This window comes from Oncorhynchus nerka, linkage group LG19, assembly GCF_034236695.1.
Source record: "Oncorhynchus nerka isolate Pitt River linkage group LG19, Oner_Uvic_2.0, whole genome shotgun sequence".
Taxonomy (NCBI): Eukaryota; Metazoa; Chordata; class Actinopteri; order Salmoniformes; family Salmonidae; genus Oncorhynchus; species Oncorhynchus nerka.
In genome coordinates this window covers 26,026,733-26,051,480 of record NC_088414.1, presented here as the reverse complement: position 1 = coordinate 26,051,480, position 24,748 = coordinate 26,026,733, and the positions used below count along the sequence as shown (strand labels likewise).

The following is a 24,748-nucleotide window of genomic DNA, read 5'->3' as shown; positions in this document are numbered from 1 at the left end:
AAAATGACCAACGATTACAAACAACTAAAACAACAAAAGGAATACAAAAATATCAAACATTTATTATGGCAGTACAATGCTCAAAAAGTAGGGTACATAATTCAAATCACATTAGAGAGTCTATGATTAGTGTTTCAATGATTGAGAGAAAAAATATAACATCTTTATGTAGGTCCAACAAATATTAGACAAATATGTCTACTAGGTATACTAACATAAATCAGGCAAAGTCATAACAGGCTATGACTGACATAATGCACTCAAATAATAATATATCATAACTCAATGCAACACCCTGAGTACAGACACTACAATGTAGGTGGAACAATATGTAAAGAAGGTTTGTATAAAAGTTTCAAATTATGTTATTTAAGGCCCTTTTAGTCTCACTAAATTGTATAATAACACAGTAATAACTCAATAATAACTACAATTCATTAAAGCTATAATAAAACAGGGGAGGACCATCCTCAGTGAATTTCATTTACATTTTTTGGGTGAAACATTAAAAAAAAGTGATAATTTTTTTTAGATCAAACTATACTAAATATACTAAATTAAAATGCACTATTTTGCAATGAGGGTCTACAGTAGCCTCAACAACACACTCTGGGGTAGCACCATGCTGTAACCGGAGGACAGATATTTTCCATCCTCGTCTGTTTACAATGACTTCAATACAAAACCTAGGAGGCTCATGGTTCTCACCCCCTACCATAGACCTGCACAGTAATTATGATGGCTTACGGAGGACGTCCTCCAACCACTCAGAGCTCTTGCAGCATGAACTGACATGTTGCCCATCCAATCAATGGATCAGAGAATGAATCTAGGAGTGAAAACATAAGCTAGCCCTGTAGTGCATAAAATGTGGGGAGTAGTTGACTCAAAGAGAAAGACAATAGTTGAACAGTTTTGAAAATATTAATTTCTTTAAAAAATAAGGAGAAGCAGCAGAGAGAGAGAGAGCTGCATTTTGTTCACTTTCTAGATAATGCAGCTATTTAATTTAGCCTACTTAAACACCTGGCTCAAACAGAGAGGAATGTTACTTATGTTAGCTAGCTGGCTAAGGCTATCCAACACTAAAACTCTTCCAAGTCTAGGTAAGTTTTCGTTTTTTTTATATTGTCACCGGGGCCCACCGGTGTAACTGCTAAACTGCTAACCTGCTTGCTGTACACTGTACTGCGTGAGTTTAGCGGGTTTACTAACACGTTATTTCTAGTAGCTATGTTGATTATGATGTAAGCTAATATGGTGACAACGATGTAGGCTGTGTGAAGCGGTTTAGTGGTTATGGTATGAAGCTTTGGCTTGGAAAGTTTTTTTTGACTGGTCACTGACAACTGTTGTGTTGTGCACTGAAGTCCACAAGCGAAGGAAAAAGGTGAGAGGAGGAGAGCGCATAGAAGCGAGAAAGATTTATACAACGAGCAAAGTGATGATGCTGTTTGTATGTGGCTGCTATGAAAGTGAGCTGTGTGTGCAGGTGATCAGGGGTGTATTAATTCTGCTAATTCTGTTGAAAAACTTATCTTAAACAGAAGCAAATGGAACGGGAATAAACCTACCTGAATTTGTCCAATAGAAATTCTCGTTTGCAACGGTTTGAACTAATGATTACACCCTAGATCAGCTAGATGCAGGCACTGTCTGTCACCTTGATTACTCCCATTTGTATTTTGACATGTGCACCTAGGCTAGGTTGTAGCAGCCTCATGATGGGTATAGGGAAAATTAGAGTATGATGTAGCAGCCTAAACCTATAGATGTTACATTGAGCTGGGTGAATGGAATATGAATGACAGTCATCAAATAGTATGCTGTAATAGAAATAAGGCCATAAAAAAAATTGTCCTCCCTAATCATAAACGGCACCAACCGCCACCATGACCATTGTACCATAATAATCATTTTGGACTTATGCCCAGCATGATTTTGTTGCTGTATCACCAATACTTTTTTCTTTACAGTTACAAGTACAGTACTTCCACATACATACATCTTGAAACTAAACCTGGCTGAATATAGGCTTGGGGTTGTCCTTGTACTTTTCATCCAGAAGAATGTTACACATCCTCGCATCAGTGGAAGTGTTTCACAGAAACATGTCTGATTGACATTTGATTTTTCTTTTAGGAATAGATTGAGGATTTTCAGACTGAATGGCCAGAACACTGTGTGCTCTGTTAGGTCATCACTCCTAGGGACTCAGTGGTGGCTCCCCCCCCTCATTGATAGTGCGGTAGAACTGAGGCTGGGTCTGGGCCAATGGGGAGTCTGTCTGGGAGAAAAGGGCTGGCCGGCTCTTCGGGGTCCACCGCAGGAATCTGCCTGAGGTCACCAGGTCACCGTAGCCCTGGGCGTGGGAGAAGGCGTAGCCTGACCGGCGGGTACTGGCGCGGCGGGCTTGGACACGGCGAGGGGCAGGGGGTAACACCTTGTCCTGTCTCACCTTGTACCTCACCTAGAGGGAAGAGGAAGAATGAGAGAGAGTGAGGGAGAAGTAATAATTTGTGAATATTCAATGCCAATTACAAAGGAGTTAACCCTCGACATCTGACCTTGTCGTTGACAGTGGGCCACAGCAGGATGCGGAGGAAGCGATATGCCACCACGGGAAGCACACAGAGGATGGAGGTGAGTAGCATAGTCAGCCACACATTGGGCTGGTTCAGGGAGTTCCTGGCTGTGCCTGTTACATAGAGTATAGCATCACAACATGTATTCAGATGATGATTGCGATTGCTGTGACAGACACTCACCTACATAGTCACAGATACTGTAACAAACAGTTACAGATAGTGTCACTGACCAAATGTTCAGATAGAAAGACATGAATGATGAAGGGAGAGGAGGTGGATGGATGGGTGCTGAGTGGTACTACTCACCAATGAAGGGGAAGGAGGAGGTGAAGATGAGAAACATGCCATTGCTGTACATGGTGAATATGACAGCAAAGTACACACACAGACTGCCCCACAGGAAGAACTGGTTCACTGATGTCCAATAGTGGGTGTCCAGACCCAGCTTTAACAAAGACACATGCAGCTACCTCAGACTCTGTTACTGTGTGTGTGTGTTTAGAGAGATGCCTTCTACATTAGTCCAGAGTGTGTATGTGTACAGTTGAAGTCGGAAGTTTACATACACCTTAGCCAGATACATTTAAAATCAGTTTTTCACATTCCTGACATTTAATCCTAGTAAGAATTAGGTCAGTTAGGATCACCACTTTATTTTAAGAAAGTGAAATGTCAGAATAATAGAAGTGAGAATGATTTATTTCAGCTTTTACAACGTTTATCACATTCCCAGTGGGTCAAAATTTTACATACACTCAATTAGTATTCGGTAGCATTGCCTTTAAATTGTTTAACTTGGGTCAAATGTTTCCGACTTCAAAGAAAACCGAGATGTCAACACAAAAAATTAGGACAGTAAAATTGATTTCTGGACATCACTCATTCTTAAAATACTTCCACAAACCTCCCACAATAAGTTGGATGAATTTTGGCCCATTCCTCCTTACAAAGCTGGTGTAACTGAGTCAGGTTTGTAGGCCTCCTTGCTCACACACGCTTTTTCAGTTCTGCCCACACATTTTCTATAGGATTGATGTCAGGGATTTGTGATGGCCACTCCAATACCTTGACTTTGTTGTCCTTATGCCATTTTGCCACAACTTTGGAAGTATGCTTGGGGACATTGTCAATTTGGAAGACCCATTTGCGACCAAGCTTTAACTTTTTGACTGATGTCTTGAGATGCTGCTTCAATATATCCACATAATTTTCTTTCCTCGTTGTGCCATTTATTATGTGAAGTGCACCAGTCCCTCCTGCAGTAAAGCACCCCCACAACATGATGCTGCCACTCCCGTGCTTCACGGTTGGGATGGTGTACTTCGGATTGCAAGCCTCCCACTTTTTCCTTCAAACATAATAATGGTCATCATGGCCAAGCAGTTCGATTTTTGTTTCATCAGACCAGAGGTCAATTCTCCAAAAAGTACGATCTTTGTCCCCATGTGCAGTTGCAAACCGTAGTCTGGCTTTTCTTTGGCGGTTTTGGAGCAGTGGCTTCTTCCTTGCTGAGTGGCCTTTCAGGTTATGTCGATATAGGACTCGTTTTACTGTCGATATAGATACTTTTGTACCCGTTTCCTCCAGCATCTTCACAAGGTCCTTTGCTGTTGTTCTGGGATAGATTTGCATTTCTCGCACCAAAGTTTGTTCATCTCTAGGAGACAGAACGCGTCTCCTTCCAGAGCGGTATGACGACTGCGTGGTCCCATGGTGTTTATACTTGCGTACTATTGTTTATACAGATGAACATGGTACCTTCAGGCATTTGGAAATTGCTCCCAAGGATGAACCAGACTTGTGGAGGTCTACATTTTCTTTATGAGGTCTTGGCTGATTTCTTTTGATTTTCCCATGATGTCATGCAAAGAGGCACTGAGTTTGATGATAGGCCTTGAAATACATACACAGGTACACCTCCAATTGACTCAAATGACGTCAATTAGCCTATCAGAAGCTTCTAAAGCCATCATTTTCTGGAATTTTCCAAGCTTTTTAAAGGCACAGTCAACTTAGTGTATGTAAACTTCTGACCCACTGGAATTGTGATACAGTGAATTATAAGTGAAATAATCTGTCTGTAAACAATTGTTGGAAAAATTACTTGTGTCATGCACAAAGTAGATGTCCTAACTGACTTGCCAAAACTATAGTTTGTTAACAAGAAATTTGTAGAGTGGTTGAAAAACAAGTTTTAATGACTCCAACCTAAGTGTATGTAAACTCCCGACTTCAACTGTATGTTTGAAAATATGGTTTAAGCCTCAGTTGAAACATTCATACAGTGCCTTGCGAAAGTATTCGGCCCCCTTGAACTTTGAGACCTTTTGCCACATTTCAGGCTTCAAACATAAAGATATAAAACTGTATTTTTTTGTGAAGAATCAACAACAAGTGGGACACAATCATGAAGTGGAACGACATTTATTGGATATTTCAAACTTTTTTAACAAATCAAAAACTGAAAAATTGGGCGTGCAAAATTATTCAGCCCCCTTAAGTTAATACTTTGTAGTGCCACCTTTTGCTGCGATTACAGCTGTAAGTCGCTTGGGGTATGTCTCTATCAGTTTTGCACATCGAGAGACTGAAATGTTTTCCCATTCCTCCTTGCAAAACAGCTCGAGCTCAGTGAGGTTGGATGGAGAGCATTTGTGAACAGCAGTTTTCAGTTCTTTCCACAGATTCTCCATTGGATTCAGGTCTGGACTTTGACTTGGCCATTCTAACACCTGGATATGTTTATTTTTGAACAATTCCATTGTAGATGTTGATTTATGTTTTGGATCATTGTCTTGTTGGAAGACAAATCTCCGTCCCAGTCTCAGGTCTTTTGCAGACTCCATCAGGTTTTCTTCCAGAATGGTCCTGTATTTGGCTCCATCCATCTTCCCATCAATTTTAACCATCTTCCCTTCCCTGCTGAAGAAAAGCAGGCCCAAACCATGATGCTGCCACCACCATGTTTGACAGTGGGGATGTGTGTTCAGGGTGATGAGCTGTGTTGCTTTTACGCCAAACATAACGTTTTGCATTGTTGCCAAAAAGTTCAATTTTGGTTTCATCTGACCAGAGCACCTTCTTCCACATGTTTGGTGTGTCTCCCAGGTGGCTTGTGGCAAACTTTAAACAACACTTTTTATGGATATCTTTAAGAAATGGCTTTCTTCTTGCCACTCTTCCATAAAGGCCAGATTTGTGCAATATACGACTGATTGTTGTCCTATGGACAGAGTCTCCCACCTCAGCTGTAGATCTCTGCAGTTCATCCAGAGTGATCATGGGCCTCTTGGCTGCATCTCTGATCAGTCTTCTCCTTGTATGAGCTGAAAGTTTAGAGGGACGGCCAGGTCTTGGTAGATTTGCAGTGGTCTGATACTCCTTCCATTTCAATATTATCGCTTGCACAGTGCTCCTTGGGATGTTTAAAGCTTGGGAAATCTTTTTGTATCCAAATCCGGCTTTAAACTTCTTCACAACAGTATCTCGGACCTGCCTGGTTTGTTCCTTGTTCTTCATGATGCTCTCTGCGCTTTTAACGGACCTCTGAGACTATCACAGTGCAGGTGCATTTATACGGAGACTTGATTACACACAGGTGGATTGTATTTATCATCATTAGTCATTTAGGTCAACATTGGATCATTCAGAGATCCTCACTGAACTTCTGGAGAGAGTTCGCTGCACTGAAAGTAAAGGGGCTGAATAATTTTGCACGCCCAATTTTTCAGTTTTTGATTTGTTAAAAAAGTTTGAAATATCCAATAAATGTCATTCAACTTCATGATTGTGTCCCACTTGTTGTTGATTATTCCCAAAAAAATACAGTTTTATATCTTTATGTTTGAAGCCTGAAATGTGGCAAAAGGTCGCAAAGTTCAAGGGGGCCGAATACTTTCGCAAGGCACTGTATACCACCACACATGCCCAAATTCGATAACTTAAGTACACATGTTATTTCCCTTCTTCTCCCTTCTCCTTACCTGTATACTGACGGCGATGAGCAGGCAGGTCTGGGCCAGCAGGGCGAAGGACTGATAGTCCACAATGTCTTTGCCGTCGTCTCGGACCGTGTCGTACATGGCTGCCCAGGGAATGAAGAAGAGGACCAGGGAGCTGTAGCCACTGTGTAACACTGTGTAGACAAAGGCCCTCTTACTGAAGTACTGGTTGAGCTGGCCTGGGGCGTAGAGCTTGGGGTACTGGAAACTCCACCGATCATTTACATCCTAAACACACAGATATATAGGGAGACATACACTGAACAGGGGTGTAAAGTACTTAAGCAAAAATACTTGAAAGTACTATTTAAGTAGTTTGGTGTATCTGTACTTTACTATTTATATTTTTATTTTTGCCAACTTTTACTTCACTACATTCCTGAAGAAAATAATATAATATTACTCCATACACTTTCCTTGATACCCAAAAGTACTTTTTACATTTTGACAGGAAAATTGTCAAATTCACACACATATCAAGAGAACATCCCAGGTCATCCCTTACGCCTCTGATCTGGCGGACTCACTAAACACAAATGTTTAGTTTGTAAACTATGTCTGGAATGTGCTCCTGGCTATCCATAAATAAAAAAATTACATTTGTGCCGTCTGGTTTGTTTAATATAAGGAATTTTAAATGGTTTATTATTTCACTTTTGATACTTAAGTACATTTGAGCAATTGCATTTACTTTTGATACTTAAGTACTGTATTTTTAAAACCAAATACTTTTAGACTTTTACTAAAGTAGAAATTTACTAGAGTAGAACTTGACTAGGTGACTTTCAAATGAGTAATTTTCTATTAAGGCATCTTTACTTTTACTCAAGTATGACAATTTAGTAATTTTTCCACCACGGACACTGAATATACCAAACATTAGGAACATCTTCCTAATATTGAGTTGCACTCCCCTCCCTTTGCCCTCAGAACAGACTCAATTCGTCAGGGTATGGACTCTACAAGGGTCGAAAGCGTTCCATGGGGATGCTGGCCCATGTTGATTCCAATTCTTGGCTGGACCATTCTTGATACACAACCCAGCAGTGTTGCAGTTCTAGACACAAAATGCCAGGTGCACCTGGCATCTGCTACCATACCCCCTTTAAATGTCTTGCCCATTCACCCTCTGAATAGCACACATACACAATCCAGTCTCAATTGTCTTCTTTAACCAGTCTCCTCCCCTTCATCTACACTGATTGAAGTGGATTTAACAAGTGACATCAATAAGCGATCATAGCTTTCACCTGGATTCACCTGGTCAGTCTATGTCATGGAAAGAGAGTTCTTAATGTTTTGTATACTCAGTGTATGTGATTACATACATACTACTTACTTGCATCGGCATACATAATTGGCTGACGTACATTACTGACATACTAACATAAGAGACCTGATTACCTGGTCAAAGAGACTCAACGCCAGCACAGGTAGAGCTGTGTAAACCAGGTTATACAGGGTGATGAACCACTCGTCATACACAGTCTGTTAGGGGGAACAACAAATAATACACATTAGATACATGACTGTTGCTTAGTCCATTAGAGCCCAGTATGTTTCCTGGTCAGGAACTACTTCTGCCACTAGTTATAAAGGGAATTAACATGTCATACTCTAAACAAACTAAAGCATGACTTTTCTGCTCGTCTCTGTGCGTGCACCTCTGTCTCTGTGTCTCACCTGTGCTGAGAAACCGCAGAAGAAGCCGTACCAGAAGTGGACGAAGGTGAAGGTGAAATTCTTGTAGAAGAAGTAACGCAGGAATTTGCACATCCTCAGGTAGGACCAGCGGCCATGCACCAGCAGGAGGCGCTGCAGGTAGCGGAACTGAGCGAAGGAGAAGTCACTGGAGAGCACCGCCTGCATTCCCTCCTGACCTGATATACCTACTCCTATATGAGCAGCTAGAGGGGGGAGAGAGGAAGGGAGGGCAAGAGAGAGGGAGAGGGGTGGTGGGAGAGAGATGGAGAGGATGCGTGTGTGTATGAGTTGATTAGAGGAATCATAACAGCAGTCAAACATTTAGCATCAAGAATCAGGATCCTTCAACACCTTCACAGTGATCAAGTAGCTCATAATCGGAGCTGCTTGACCCTTGATCAAGCAGCCCTACCCTTGATCATGCTGACGTCGTTGGCGCCGTCACCGATGGCCAGAGTGATAGCCTGCTTGTACTTCTTCACCAGCTCCACCACCTGGGCTTTCTGCAGTGGAGTCACCCTGCAGCAGATCACCGTCTGACACATACACGCTGTCCGCAGCAGCTCCATCTCCATGTCCTTCTCCAGGGCAAAGGCCTGGGTGGAGAGGGAGGGAAGGGGAGATGGAGGAGAGGGGGAGGGGAGAGGGAGTAGTGGAAAGACAGATAAATGAATGAAACAGAGATTGGAACAGAGATTATGAAAAGTGATTACAACATATGTCAAATCAGAATAAATTTTATATGTTTCAGTCCTGTGACCCACCAGAGTCCTTGTCCTTACCAAACTGTGTCCGTTAATCACCATAGCGTACTCTCCATCCACTGGTTCATCTGCCACCGTCTCTGTCTTTAAAAGACAGAACAGGCCACTTCTACTCTTTGTGACTGTAGGCTCCTCTGGTCCATCAGGTCTCATCTTCCTCCTTGCGGTCCTGGTCAGGGAGAGAGAGATATACGTTTACATGTCCTCTTACTGTGGTGCGTCAAGCTACGAAAGTGATTGACAATAGTCTGTCTGTGGACTCACTGGAGCTCCTTTCTGACTTCCTCTGCTGTGTTTGCCGACACGATGAACACTTCGGTCATCTCCTCTCGCAACATGTTGCAGGAGTAGCCAATGTTCTCTGCAGTTTCTGTTCCGACAGAGAGAAAAGAGTATCAAGGTGCGCCAGAGAAAACTATTGTAGCCGATTGATAGTATATTCTAAGGAAGATAACCCACCTTGCTTGTCTCCAGTGAGCACCCAGATCTTGATGTCGGCTTTGGAGAGCTGCTCAATGGTCTGAGGCACTCCATCCTGTAGCTTATCCTCTACTGCAGTGGATCCTAACAGCTACACACACATACCGGTACAAACATGAAAGATTCAGTTGATATTTGTGCTCGTGGATTGTCTTGTAGGACATTGTAATGATACTTTTGTCTGTAGTACCCACCAGCAGGCCTTTCTCGATCTCCTCATACAGCGCATCCAACTTCTCCTCCCTCTCGTCCATGGCAGTGCTGGCCTCATGGTGGCGCAGTTTCCACTCCTCCATATACTTTGGGTCTATGTCCTTGTAGGCCAGAGCCAGCGTACGCAGACCATCCCCAGCATACTCCTGTCAATGGAACAGTTACTTTAGAGTTAGGATCTAACACACGGGTACAGAGTTGGACATACAGGATGTAGTTCATCTTGTGTAAGATTTTTCATATATTCGCACGCTCTACAAAAAATACAGAATTCTAAACACGGACACACAGAAGCTGGTTACTCACATTGAGGTGTTCGGTGGTGACCTCCTTTAGTTTGCTGCAAGAAGGGTTCAGTCTCTCAAAGATGATGGTGTCTGCTCCCTTACAGTAAAGAGTCAGCTTGCCCTCCGGACTGCGGACTAGGGGCCACACAACACATAATCAGGTTTTGTTAACTTAAATCTCAATGTCAATCGGTTACAATAAAGCCATCAATGTTTGAACAAACTTCACATATCATTCAGATAATTCTAAATAGCTACAGTTTCAGAACACATTCCCCTATAATTCTAAAGGCGTAACGGTTAGTGTTTGTTGGACTCACCGATGACCGACATCCTCTTGCGGACGTTGTTGAAGTCCAGTACAGCCAGCAGCTCGTAGGTGACCAGCTCTCCCATCTCCACTACAGTGATGCTCTCTGGCGTACGAGAGCGGAACACAAAGCCAAAGTTCCTGGCTGCTGTGACCAGAGCTCCCTCGTCTGGTGACTGGGCCTGGTAGTACAATTCACCTAGAAGATCACAATAATTGGAAGATATTTACTTGTCGCCTTGTCTAGTTCATGGAGTAGGTAGAAGTTGTCCTCCCAACCACTGTGCAACTTCTACCTCAAGCCGCAGTCCATAGTCACCCACACCAATGCAATAACATATGAATCCAGCAGGAGTCACTTTCTCACCCTCCTTCTTCTCCTCGGGCATGACGGTGTGGCACAACGCAAGCAGGCGGAAGAAGGCCTGCACCTCGGGGTTGCCCTCCCTCACCACCTCCACTAGGCTGTGGTCATGGAAACAGAACTTTGGGTCGGCCAGGTTGTTCCAAGAGAAGTCCACCTTCTCTGTTTTCTACCAGAGAGTGAGTAAGGGTTAGGAATGTTAGTGCCACGGAATGTAAGGATTTATTGCCAAAGAAAGGGCCTTAACCTCTTGAACCTCTGGGGGCAGTATTTCATTTTTGGATGAAAAACGTTCCCGTTTTAAACAAGATATTTTGTCACGTAAAGATGCTCGACTATGCATATAATTGACAGCTTTGGAAAGAAAACACTCTGACGTTTCCAAAACTGCAAAGATATTGTCTGTGAGTGCCACAGAACTAATGCTACAGGCGAAACCAAGATGAAATTTCATACAGGAAATGCCCCAGATTTTGAATGCGCTGTGTTCCAATGTCTCCTTATATGGCTGTGAATGCGCAAGGAATGAGCCTACACTTTCTGTCGTTTCCCCAAGGTGTCTGCAGCATTGTGACGTATTTGTAGGCATATCATTGGAAGATTGACCATAAGAGACTACATTTACCAGGTGTCCGCTCAGTGTCCTCCGTCGAAACTATTGCGTAATCTCCAGGTGCGTGCATTTTTCCATTTTGTTCAGAGGAGAAACCAAACTGCCACGAGTGATTTATCATCGAATAGATATGTGAAAAACACCTTGAGGATTGATTCTAAACAACGTTTGCCATGTTTCTGTCGATATTATGAAGTTAATTTGGAAAAAAGTTCACCGTTGTAATGACTGAATTTTCGGGGGTTTTTCTTAGCTAAACGTGATGAACAAAACGGAGTGATTTTTCCGACACAAATAATATTTTTGGAAAAACTGAACATTTGCTATCTAACAGAGTCTCCTCATTGAAAACATCCGAAGTTCTTCAAAGGTAAATTATTTTATTTGAATGCTTTTCTTGTTTTTGTGAAAATGTTGCCTGCTGAATGCTAGGCTTAATGCTATGCTAGCTATCAATACTCTTACACAAATGCTTGTGTAGCTATGGTTGAAAAGCATTTTTTGAAAATCTGAGATGACAGTGTTGTTAACAAAAGGCTAAGCTTGTGAGCCAATATATTTATTTCATTTCATTTGCGATTTTCATGAATAGTTAACGTTGCGTTATGGTAATGAGCTTGAGGCTATAATTACGCTCCCGGATACGGGATTGCTCGTCGCAACAGGTTAAGAGATTTTCTTTCATACATTTAAATCCATAAACCCAACACACCCTTTTCCTCCTCTCACCTCATTAATCTCCACTCTTTGTCCAGAAAAGTCCAACAACTCCCCTGGAGAACAGAAACACATTTAGTCAGTTATATGGTACAGTGAATGATTGCCACCTATGTGTATTAATGTATGCCTTACCGTGTGTGTAAACACATGATACGTGCTTATAGTGCTAGACTTGACCTTTTTCTTCATCTACCGCTATTACCATCCATCCCTGCACATTGATATGGCAATGGTACTCCTTGTATATAGGTTCATTCTTGTGTGTTTTATTTCTCATGTGTTTATATATACAGTACCAGTCAAAAGTTTGGACATACCTGCTCATTAAAGGGTTTTTCTTTATTTCAACAATTTTTTACATTGTAGAATAATAGTGACGACATCAAAACTATGAATATATATAAATAAATGTAAAAAATATATACAGTATTTTTTAACTTGTTAGTAAGCATTTCACGGTAAGGTCTACACCGGTTTTATTCGGCGCATGTGACAAATACAGTTTGATTTGATTTGATATAAGTGTGTGTATTTCAGCGCCAGGCCTCACCATAGGACTTCCCGTTGATGGAACACTTGTTGAAGGTCATAATGTTCTGTGTGAGCGTTCCAGTCTTGTCAGAGAAGATGTATTTGATCTGGCCCAGCTCCTCGTTGAGCGTGGTGGTCCTGGCCTCGGCAGGTGTGTCACTCTTGGGATAGTACATCTTCCTGTCCCAGTCTATGTAGAAACTGTTCCCCAGGCGAATGATCTCCACACTGCACCCAAAACACAGGAGAAAGAGAAAGAGAGAGAGGGAGAGAGAAATGCAAACAATTCACATTGATGATTCATGGTGATGTAGTCCTGTCATCAAAGGCACAGTAGAAGTAACACATTTGGACACAGAGATGCAATTGCAGTGAATGACTGGATAATATGTGAAGTGCACTGACCTGACATAGAGGGATATAGGCACTACAGTGTTGAGGATGATGACGTAGGACCAGAAGGTGAGGAAGGCTGAAAAGGGAGCGTTAACCCCCTCTTGCTTGGGTAGGAATGCAGCAAACTTAGAGCCCTCCTGGTACTCCCAGATTCCATTCCCAATGGCCAGGATTAAACACATAACCGCCAGGAAACCAAAGATCTGGAAGACCAAACACGACAGTTAAGAAGTGTGTGTGTGTGTGTGTGTGTGATGACTGTGTGTGTATATATACTCACACTCAGCACCAGAACATTCATGAGGCGATCAATGCTGGTCCGTTTCAATGTAGTCTTTCCACAGTTCTGCATCAGCTTGGTGTCTGGACCTGGAAGTAGGAAATAGGAAATAGATTGATCATCAGTTGTGGATATATTGTTTTTAAGTCTTAGGTAATTTCTCTGACATTATGTGGACTGGTGAGACTCACCTCCAAAGACGACCAGGCCGAAGCACCACTGAGTGTTCCTCAGAGTACAGCCTCTCAGCAGGACCCTCTCGTTGTCCAGGGAGTACATCTCTCCCTTCAGAGTCAGAGTGCCAGTGAACTTATCTAGGCGGTTATTGGGTGGCTCACAGCGCACCTCGCCTACACAGGGACAGAGAAGTTCAGGGACTGTACAACAGTTAAGAATATTCTGATTCATAAGATCTAGACTTTTAAGCCATGATAATCTAAACTTTTTTCCAGTCTTACCGTTGAAGTTGGCCAGTTTCTCTATGCAATCCTCCAGTTCCCCTGTTACAGTCAGGGCCTGCTTCACCTTCAAGTTAGTTTCTCTAAAGGAGGAGGAGGGCAGGATGAGAAACACAGAGAAAGAGGAAGAGCTCATACAATCAAGAAAGGCAGTGAAATATCTTTGGTGTCAAAGGTAAACACAAACACATGCATGAACGCAACAGAGACACACCCATCTAGTTCAGCTGTTTCTATGTAGATGAGGTTGAGAGGCTCACTGCTGGACAGCAAAAGGAGATCGGCCTGGAGAAAGAGAGTGATAAAGACAAGAGAGAGAGCTATAGAATGTTAATGTGAAACCCCATAAATTATGACTTACTTGAAATATAAATTAGTCCGATTTTCTATTCTGTAGAATGACTGGTGACCTACACTGGCTGATTGTATTTCTGTGGTACATCTGCCCTTTGACCCTCAGCAGACACCTCCAACCTTACCGTGACAAACTGATTATTCTCCAGCTTGATGATGTCCCCAACTTGAACATCCATCCACTTTTCACTCCTTAGTCTGAAAAGAGCAAGATCGTAATGATGCTGCGCTAAAGCAAGCCTAGAGTGACATCTGGTGTTTGAGAATGCTAACACTGACTAACAAATCACCACCTGATGCATACACAACAAATATACAGACCTCTTGAGAGCTAATCTTTGACATTCAAGCACTTTCCAAGCACTGAGAAACAAGCTAAGACAAAGGGAAGAGAGACTCACTCTCCATCGATGAGGACCTCCACCTTCCGGTTGTTCACCTGTCTGTCACACCTGTGTCTGTTCTACACAGGCGAAGGAGAGGGAATATTAGGATCTGGAGACCAGAAAAAAAACAGGTCTATGTAGAAACCATGTTCTGTATCTGGTCTTAATACTGTAATTAGTAGACGTTGAGCTCACTATGTCGTCGCTGCCGTCCTTAGCCATGGTCATGGAGAGCACCAGGACCAGGGGGACCACAGTGGTGAACCAGGACAGGGATGATATCTCTGGGATGAGCTGAGAGTAGCCAGGAGAGACAAAACATCACCAGCAGGGACTCAACTTTCTGCTGCCAATTAGTACTGCTACTACCTACAATATAGTATAAGCCTACAGCCAGCTCCAGGCCATGAGGGAGCTTATGTGGATACTATGAAGAAATATACATTTGCACTCAGATTCTACATTTTGGTATATTTACAGCTTCAAATCTTCTTGGGTATGAAGCTACAAGCTTGGTACACCAGTATTTGGGGGGTTTCCCCCATTATTCTCTGTGGATCCTCTCAAGCTCTGTCAGGTTTGGTGGGGAGTGTCGTTACACAGCTATTTTCAGGTCGCTCCAAAGATGTTTGATCGGTTCAATCAGGGCTCTGGCTGGGCCACTCAAGAATATTCAGAGACTTGTCCCGAAGCCACTCCTGCGTTGTCTTGTCTGTGTGCTTAGTGTCGTTGTCCTGTTGGAAGGTGAACCTTCACCCCAGTCTGAGATCCTGAGTGCTCTGGAGCAGCTTTTCATCAAGGATCTATCTGTACTTTACTCCATTCATCTTCCCTTGATCCCGACTAGTCTCCAAGTCCCTGCTGCTGAAAAACATCCCCACAGCATGATGCTGCCACCCCCATGCTTCAGCATAGGGACGGTGCCAGGTTTCTTCCAGACATGACACTTGGCATTCAGGCCAAAGAGTTCAATCTTGGTTTCGTCAGACCAGAGAATCATGTTCCTTTAGGTGCCTTTTGGCAAACTCCAAGCAGGCTGTCATGTGCCTTTTACTGAGGAGTGGTTTCCGTCTCTACTATAAACGCCTGATTGGTGGAATGCTGCAGAGATGGTTGTCCTTCTGGAAGGTTCTCCAATCTCCACCTAGGAAGTCTGGGGTTCTGTCTGAGTGACCATATGGTCCTTGGTAACCTCCCTGACCAAGGCCCTTCTCCCCTGATTGCTCAGTTTGGCTGGGAGGCCAGCTCTAGGAAGAGACTTAGTGGTTCCAAAGTTGTTCCATTTAAGAATGATGGAGGCCACTGTGTTCTTGGGGACCTTCAATGCTGCAGGCATTTTTTGGTACCCTTCCCCAGATCTGTGCCTCGACACAATCCTGTCTCACTCTACGGACAATTCCTTCGACCTCATGGCTTGGTTTTTGCTCTGACATGCACTGTCAACTGTGGGACCTTATATAGACAGGTGTGCCTTTCCAAATCATGTCCAATCAATTGAATTTACCACAGGTGGACTTCAATCAAGTCGTAGAAACATCTCAAGGATGATCAATGGAAACAGGATGCACCGAACATCAATTTCGAGTCTCATAGCAAAAGGTCTGAATACTTACGTAAATACGGTATCTGTTTTAAAATTTTAATACATTTGCAAATATTTCAAATCTGTTTTCGCTGTCATTATGGGGTAGTGTGTGTAGATTGATGAGGACATTCATTTATTTATTTAATACATTTTAGAATAAGGCTATAACGTAACAAAATGTGGAAAAAGTCAAGGGGTCTGAGTACTTTCCGAATACACTATATCTACAGGCATCAGCCCTGTGCAGCATTGACAGAATAAGGCTTAGAGTGGCTGCATTAAAGGCTGTGTAAAGGTTACCTGGAGACAGAGGAGGAAGAGGAAGTAGGCATTGGCCAGCCTTTGGAACTGCTCAAACAGATTGAGCGGGAGAAAGGTGAAGATATTGTATTTGGAGGTTTTAATGGCATTGTCCTGCATGGGAAGCAAGAGGGAATGTGTTACTGTGACAAATACACATGAAAACATAACATGCAGACACACAATGTAAACAATGGCTTGGAATGAGTAATCGACAGCAGTACTTACAGCATACTCGTAAGACAAGTTGAATTCTCTGTCATTTGCTCGCAGGTGTCTTTCTTCCTCTGTAGGGGGAAACACAACATCAATTATATATCACAGGTGTGGCAATAAACTGCTCAAGTCTTCCACAAGTAAATGTTGGCTTTAGCCCCTTAAGGGCTGGGACACAGAGAGCCAGATCACAGGCGTGGCAGTAAAATAATAAACTCTGGGGATGCTCTCCACATCAGAGCTAGGGCTAGACTACAGCAGGTCAGTTAACTCACCTTTTACTTCCTTCCTCCCACACTCCAGACCCAATTGTGACGGTAGCGACCCCATGTTCAGCTCATCACTCCCATATCACACCTGGGAGAAGAAACAGATGGCTGATGTGGAATAATAGCTTGATTAATAATGGAATCACAAAGTGAAACTCACTATATAAAATGATGAGAGGCAAGGTTGGGAAACTTCCTGACCATGATGATTTCTCCATACTTGTGGTACAGCTACAGTATATTGTAACCGTGTTATGACAGAGCGAAGGGAGCGGAATGGTCTCATTTACAGCAGGTCTATACACTCTAACCAGTGTGTGGAACAGCTATAATCATTTTATGACAAGTTCATGGTGAGCCTTGCAGGGTTGTACTAACGTAGGCCTATGTGTAGTATCCTTGGCAACGACCACTTATCAGTTTTACACTATTGGTGAGAGTGAGAATTCTTTAATCACTGGCCCCGCCTCCACACATATCCGCATGCACACACAGACACACAAGCCTGTTCCCTACGCAAATGAGCTTCCTGATATCTAAATGAACACCAAGAATCATTAACTTTCAAGTGAACATTTTGTGAAAATGGCATTGATGTGATCTAATGAGCTTTATACAGAAATGATCAAATTTACTTTATAGGGATAATCTGTTGAGTTATGGACAAAGCGCTGGTTTCTATGAACAGGTTTCACAAACAGAGGTTAAATTAGTCACGGAGTAGGCCTGATTTAAAAAAAAAAATGAAATTTGAATTTCATAAATATAATTTATGTTTGGGTTTTATTCTTCTGGATTACTGTGGCTGGAGCTTTTTAAATGAAGATCAACCATAATCTGGGAATATTTTAGGCCATGTCCATGAAGATAAACTATGAATCCTCTTTATTACAGTGTAAATTGTTCCATGAGGAGGCTTTTAATTTTTTTTTAAATATAAAAAAATACAGATCTGATTAGGGCAAGTCTGGGGTGGCAGGTAGCCTAGTGGTTAGAGTGTAGGGTCAGTAACCAAAAGGTTGCTGGATCGAATCCCCAACCGGATAAGGTAAAAATCTGTCGTTCTGCCCCTGAACAAGGCACTGTTCCTTGGTAGGGTGTCATTGTAAATAAGAATTTGTTCTTAACTGACTTAGTTAAATAAAGATGAATTATTATTATTATATTTAATGTTTTATTTCAAGTCCAGTATAAAGAGGAGTCAAATGTATAGTTTCTGATATTAAGGATGAAGCTCTTGTAAAAGCTCATGTACATTAACCTGCTATGTTGTACATTTCCCCTCTATGCTCACTGGCAAGAGTAAATGCCATGTTGAGATGTAGTAGAGCCACTCCTTATCAACCATTTGCACCAGAGCAAAATACACTTGATAATCCATACTCAGTCACTACACTTGAGCTCGCTAATAACCCTGAACATTAGACCTGGTATTCCCCACATTATGTTCGCCTGCCTGAAGTCACACAGTTCTCTTATCAGTCTCCTTATCAGTCTTCTAGCTCCTCTGTGATGGCCACCACCAGCTCAAAAACCTCCTACACAGCCCACACACCTTACATTCAAGTAAATAGAAAGCCTTAGAAGTACAGAAACTATTATATATAAACTTGTCAGACGAAGATACTATAAAGAAGATAATATTAATATATATATTTATAGTATCTTCCTCTGACAAGTTTTTCACCATGAAATTGTACAGTTCAATGACCATCTGTTTTGGCAGAAACTCACAAATAAACAGCCGAAATTCACTCCAAACCACAGGTCAAAAAGTAATCTCACCCTCTCACGCCCACCACAACACCAAAAGCCAAAACTTCTCCCCAATTCCATGCTTTCCCACACCCATATTTATTTTATTTTTGTTTTAGTTTAAACTTTCACATTGGGTATATTTACTCCCTGCATTGTACCAGAACACACACACTTTGATACAAAGTACCCACTGGGCACACACACTGGTTGAATCAACGTTGTTTCCACGTAGGGCTGTGGTGGTCACGAAATTTCATCAGCCAGTGATTGCCAAGCAAATAACTGTCGGTCTCACGGTAATTGACCGTTAATTAACATAAAAACATTTAACATTTCCTGGCTTCCACACATAGCCTACAAGCAGACCTTTGGAACATCTACATTTTAAAAAGTCTAATAAATCCATGTAATACAGCCACACCTTTACAATAAATCCCTTATTGTAAAGACAGGTCTATGATATGCAGAACATGTAGTCTATTTCAGAACAACAGAATAGCATAATCTGAGTTGTCCTAATATTAGGTCCTGATCTGGTTATGCCAAGTGGCTGTGGGCTACACTAGTTCTTTTAGCAGACAAGATTTGCATAGACTTCAGTGGCATTATTTTATAGTATGAAAAATATGAACAAAGCTAAATAAAATAAAGAATATTATCTCCAAACGATTTGTGTGCGCACATGCAGCTATTCTGTGTTGAGCGGTTAACAAAGAAATATGAATATCTATATTTTTTATTTAGAGTTATTAATGTAACTTTAGTTGTTCTACAAACCTTGGGCTATATGTTTTGATTTGTAATACATTGTAAGGCTGCATGATGAGACTAATGATGATTTGAAAATCAGTTGCTGGAAAGTTGCTTGAAAGGCATGAGCTCGGCTGTACACACTACATCAGTCTCTCATTCACAATTTGACAAGCACTTGATGATCAATTCCTAGAATTTCACGGCTGCATCCCCTTTGTGTGGCCATAACGCACCCTAAAAAAATCCATGCCTTTTTTTGGGCCAGTGGCCGTTGTGCCCTTCTCCCTAGGTGCTGTGCACTCCATCACATGACAGGTTTTTCTTACAGGCTACAAGTGAAGACAGTCACATCGGGGATGCAACTGCGTGGTTCCTTATCCAATTCCAAGCTGCATATTGAAGATATTGGAAGAACTGTCCACATTTACTTTTCATCAGCCAACAAGGTGAGTAGGCCTTATGAACAGCAAAATCACTAGCCTCTGTCAATCTATTCTAAACCTTGCCTGGGACAGTTGTGGGATGCGATAGATCCAAAATGAATACAACCACTAGCATAAAAAAAATGTTTTTACACAATGTGGCTGACACAGCAGATCAGAACGTTTAGCTTAAAATGTTAAACTATTAGGCTATTTCTTTACATTATAAGTGCAAAAATGTGCACATGGTAGTAAGCTATAAGCACAAATGTTCCATGTTCCAAATACCATTATCAAAAGTGACTGCAAATGCAATTATGCATGTAATGCTTCAATTTAAGAAGTTATTTGGCCACTTCAGTTGTGATACAAACTTAACAAAACATATAGGCCTATGGTTAGGCTACATGAGGTGTTTATTTTAATTTAACCTTCATTTAACTAGGCAACTGTTAAAAAATGTAACTGCCCTCGACCAGCACAGAAACATCCTGTGGCGGACTGCAATAGCATCAAACAGTCCCCGCGATATGCAACTGTTCAGGGAAGTCAGGAACCAATACACGCAGTCAGTCAGGAAAGCTAAGGCCAGCTTCTTCAGGCAGAAGTTTGCATCCTGTAGCTTCAACTCCAAAAAGTTCTGGGACACTGTGAAGTCCATGGAGAACAAGAGCACCTCCTCCCAGCTGCCCACTGCACTGAGGCTAGGTAACACGGTCACCACCGATAAATCCATGATTATCGAAAACTTCAACAAGCATTTCTCAACGGCTGGCCATGCCTTCCGCCTGGCTACCCCAACCTCGGCCAACAGCTCCGCCCCCCCCGCAGCTACTCGCCCAAGCCTCTCCGGTTCTCCTTTACCCAAATCCAGATAGCAGATGTTCTGAAAGAGGTGCAAAACCTGGACCCGTACAAATCAGCTGGGTTTGACAATCTGGACCCTCTATTTCTGAAACTATCCGCCGCCATTGTCGCAACCCCTATTACCAGCCTGTTCAACCTCTCTTTCATATCGTCTGAGATCCCCAAGGACTGGAAAGCTGCCGCAGTCATCCCCCTCTTCAAAGGGGGAGACACCCTGGACCCAAACTGTTACAGACCTATATCCATCCTGCCCTGCCTATCTAAGGTCTTCGAAAGCCAAGTCAACAAACAGGTCACTGACCATCTCGAATCCCACCGTACCTTCTCCGCTGTGCAATCTGGTTTCCGAGCCGGTCACGGGTGCACCTCAGCCACGCTCAAGGTACTAAACGATATCATTACCGCCATCGATAAAAGACAGTACTGTGCAGCCGTCTTCATCGACCTCGCCAAGGCTTTCGACTCGGTCAATCACCATATTCTTATCGGCAGACTCAGTAGCCTCGGTTTTTCGGATGACTGCCTTGCCTGGTTCACCAATTACTTTGCAGACAGAGTTCAGTGTGTCAAATCGGAGGGCATGCTGTCCGGTCCTCTGGCAGTCTCTATGGGGGTGCCACAGGGTTCAATCCTCGGGCCGACTCTTTTTTTCTGTATATATCAATGATGTTGCTCTTGCTGCGGGCGATTCCCTGATCCACCTCTACGCAGACGACACCATTCTATATACTTCCGGCCCGTCCTTGGACACTGTGCTATCTAACCTCCAAACGAGCTTCAATGCCATACAACACTCCTTCCGTGGCCTTCAACTGCTCTTAAACGCTAGTAAAACCAAATGCATGCTTTTCAACCGTTCGCTGCCTGCACCCGCACGCCTGACCAGCATCACCACCCTGGAGTGTTCCAACCTTGAATATGTGGACATCTATAAGTACCTAGGTGTCTGGCTAGACTGTAAACTCTCCTTCCAGACTCATATCAAACATCTCCAATCGAAAATCAAATCAAGAGTCGGCTTTCTATTCCGCAACAAAGCCTCCTTCACTCACGCCGCCAAACTTACCCTAGTAAAACTGACTATCCTACCGATCCTCGACTTCGGCGATGTCATCTACAAAATTGCTTCCAACACTCTACTCAGCAAACTGGATGCAGTTTATCACAGTGCCATCCGTTTTGTCACTAAAGCACCTTATACCACCCACCACTCCGACTTGTACGCCCTAGTCGGCTGGCCCTCGATACATATTCGTCGCCAGACCCACTGGCTCCAGGTCATCTACAAGTCCATGCTAGGTAAAGCTCCGCCTTATCTCAGTTCACTGGTCACGATGGCAACACCCATCCGTAGCACGCGCTCCAGCTGGTGTATCTCACTGATCATCCCTAAAGCCAACACCTCATTTGGCCGCCTTTCGTTCCAGTTCTCTGCTGCCTGTGACTGGAACAAATTGCAAAAATCGCTGAAGTTGGAGACTTTTATCTCCCTCACCAACTTCAAACATCTGCTATCTGAGCAGCTAACCGATCGCTGCAGCTGTACATAGTCTATTGGTAAATAGCTCACCCATTTTCACCTACCTCATCCCCATACTGTTTTTATTTATTTAATTTTCTGCTCTTTTGCACACCAATATCTCTACCTGTACATGACCATCTGATCATTTATCACTCCAGTGTTAATCTGCAAAATTGTAATTATTCGCCTACCTCATGCCTTTTGCACACAATGTATATAGACTCCACTTTTTTTTTCTTCCTCTTGTGTTACTGACTTGTTAATTGTTTACTCCATGTGTAACTCTGTGTTGTCTGCTCACACTGCTATGCTTTATCTTGGCCAGGTCGCAGTTGCAAATGAGAACTTGTTCTCAACTAGCCTACCTGGTTAAATAAAGGTGAAAAAAAAAGAAGAAAAAAAAAGTCAGTTAAGAACAAATTCTTATTTTCAATGACAGCCTAGGAACAGTGTTCAGGGGCAGAACAACAGATTTTTACATTGTCAGCCCAGCGATTCGATCTTGCAACCTTTTGGTTACTAGTCCAACGCTCTAACCACTAGGCTACCTGCTGCCCCAGTGTGCGACTATGATTAGAAAAAGTCGCAAAAAAGGCATTGTTGCTTGGGCTGGGCATCATTCACAAATGATAATATATCATTCACAAGTGATAGGCTAATATTGTCACCCATCAGACATAATCATGTCTTTACATTAACTAAATAAAATATATGTGTGAAATGTTTTTAAATTTAGAATGGACCATTATCATGCACCTGTATCGAAACAGGGACAGCTGGAAAAAGTACATGACATCTATGTACTTAAATAGCGAATGAAGGACTCTTTTCCTGTGGTTCATTAATTTGCTATACTCCTGTTTTAAATATAAGCAATGTGCGTAACATTAGGAAAGTTGAAAAATAAATATAGTAGGTCTAGCCTATAGAAAGCTGATTCTCTTCTTTTTAGTAGAGGCCATCACTCTGTTTTCTCGCGCAATTGCATAGCCGATTGAAATGTTGCACAACATGAGCTCATGCGCTCTCATGAACTGTTTGATTAGATTTTCTAATACATTTGCATTGATGTCAGAGTGATTAGAGGGACAATAGAGTGCTGAGTACCAGGCAGTTAGCAAGTTTGGTAGGCTACTAATGACCATCAGCAGCATCAGAGCTTGGAGCAGCCTAATTACCGTGACTAAACGGTCACGTGGAATTTGAAAGTTTTCATGACCTGTGACTGCCGGTGTGGTGGTAATACGGTCACTGCAACAGGTCATTTAAATTAACTTATGTTAAACCAACGTTGATCAGACGTTGAATTGACGTCTGTGCCCAGTGGTTTTATGTTCAAATTCATTAGGATGCTGTATATCAGTTTGATTAACTGATCAGTTTTTCCTCAGCCAAATACTGTATGTCTGAAGTCTCTGAACTTGTCGACAAACCCGTTCTAGACAGACCCCAGGCACAGGTTCACTTAATTGTTAGCAGCAGTATCATTGGAGAAAAGCAAATAATGTCCAGTCACATACCTGTGAGAAGAATGATATCGGAGTCCCTCAGGAAAGTCAAGGTCCTTCAACAGAACACAGACAGGTACAACAAAGACGGGCAGGAAGTAGGCCTAAGGATGTCTCCAACGACACCCGCTTCTCTCACTCAACACACCCTCCCTTTCAGTTGAACTAGAGTAAATCCAGGAGACGGAACTGCGCTTCGGTCTGGGCAAACACACTTACACCAAGACGCAGACCCAGAGGGGCTCCTGAGACTCCTAGGTAGAAGTCAGGAGTGGAGCAGAGCAGGTGGAGTCCCAGAGGTGGGGTGTGAGGAGGTGGGGGAGGCAAAGTCATGGGCAGCTACAGGAAACAGAACGGCATCCCCCTAAGGGTAATGGCACAGAGCTAGAGTAAACACTGCAGCCAGCGATCTTGGACCTGGATGTTGAGACACAAAGCAGAGGCAGGTGCTGAGCAGCAGTAAAACTGAGGTGAGGGACAGACACTGGCCAATCAGAACAAACAATGGGGCAATGACCTGGAAGATCAGAGGATACCAGGCATGTCACACACACCCTGAGGTGGGGACGCATGCGCAGACACACTATTTTCCACTTCCTATATATGAATTCATATCAAAACAATCATACTGCACGTTACAATATATTCTATATTTTGAGTAAAGTCTATGAGTTTTACCCTTTAGAACGTGGCATTGCTCGTATGTGGACTAGAAGTGTTAATACCATCGGAATTGTGATGATTGTTATGAAAGTGGGGGGAGGATGTTGAACAGAATCTCAGAGCTTCAGAGCCACAGGTGAAATCCAAAACCTGGACACGAGTACAAAAGGGTCCTCTGTAGTCCCCGGGACTTCATTATGAGCCAATGGGCAAATGGATGCACAGCCACAGAAGCACGGTCACACACACACGAATACACACACGCACATGATACCAAGGAATGTTGAAGAGACACTGTCATTATTACTGAGTGCATGTCTTACCTTGTGGTGATAGACATCTTCATGACCCTTCTTCAAGGGCACAGTGGTCTTTTCAGGGCACGTGATTATTATAAAACAAGGCTCTACCAAGCTCAACACCGGCAGCTTGGAGA

General features: G+C 42.8%; 1 protein-coding gene across 3 annotated transcripts; it reads right to left on the bottom strand.

The window, feature by feature from the left end:
* Positions 1-42: 42 nt before the first annotated feature.
* Positions 43-24,056, bottom strand: LOC115101240 (phospholipid-transporting ATPase ID-like). 3 transcript variants are annotated; one of them, XM_065004818.1, is made up of 29 exons: positions 23,662-24,056; positions 22,398-22,506; positions 16,826-16,907; positions 16,563-16,621; positions 16,335-16,448; positions 14,645-14,743; positions 14,465-14,526; positions 14,189-14,261; positions 13,924-13,994; positions 13,710-13,792; positions 13,443-13,601; positions 13,252-13,340; positions 12,981-13,174; positions 12,595-12,803; positions 12,054-12,097; positions 10,715-10,880; positions 10,358-10,546; positions 10,057-10,172; positions 9,732-9,896; positions 9,517-9,628; positions 9,322-9,427; positions 9,076-9,226; positions 8,706-8,889; positions 8,273-8,496; positions 7,994-8,077; positions 6,572-6,817; positions 2,895-3,033; positions 2,568-2,698; positions 43-2,470 (listed from the first exon to the last, which is right to left on the bottom strand). In XM_065004818.1, exons 3-29 carry the CDS (start codon positions 16,878-16,880, stop codon positions 2,207-2,209), a joined length of 3,588 nt encoding a protein of 1,195 aa, XP_064860890.1. In that variant the 5' UTR covers positions 16,881-16,907; positions 22,398-22,506; positions 23,662-24,056; the 3' UTR covers positions 43-2,206. The 3 variants fall into 3 exon arrangements, with proteins under 3 accessions (XP_064860890.1, XP_029476440.1, XP_029476439.1); XM_029620580.2 differs by lacking the exon at positions 22,398-22,506 and having other exon boundaries at positions 16,826-16,927; XM_029620579.2 differs by lacking the exon at positions 22,398-22,506.
* Between the last annotated feature and the right edge of the window lie 692 nt (positions 24,057-24,748).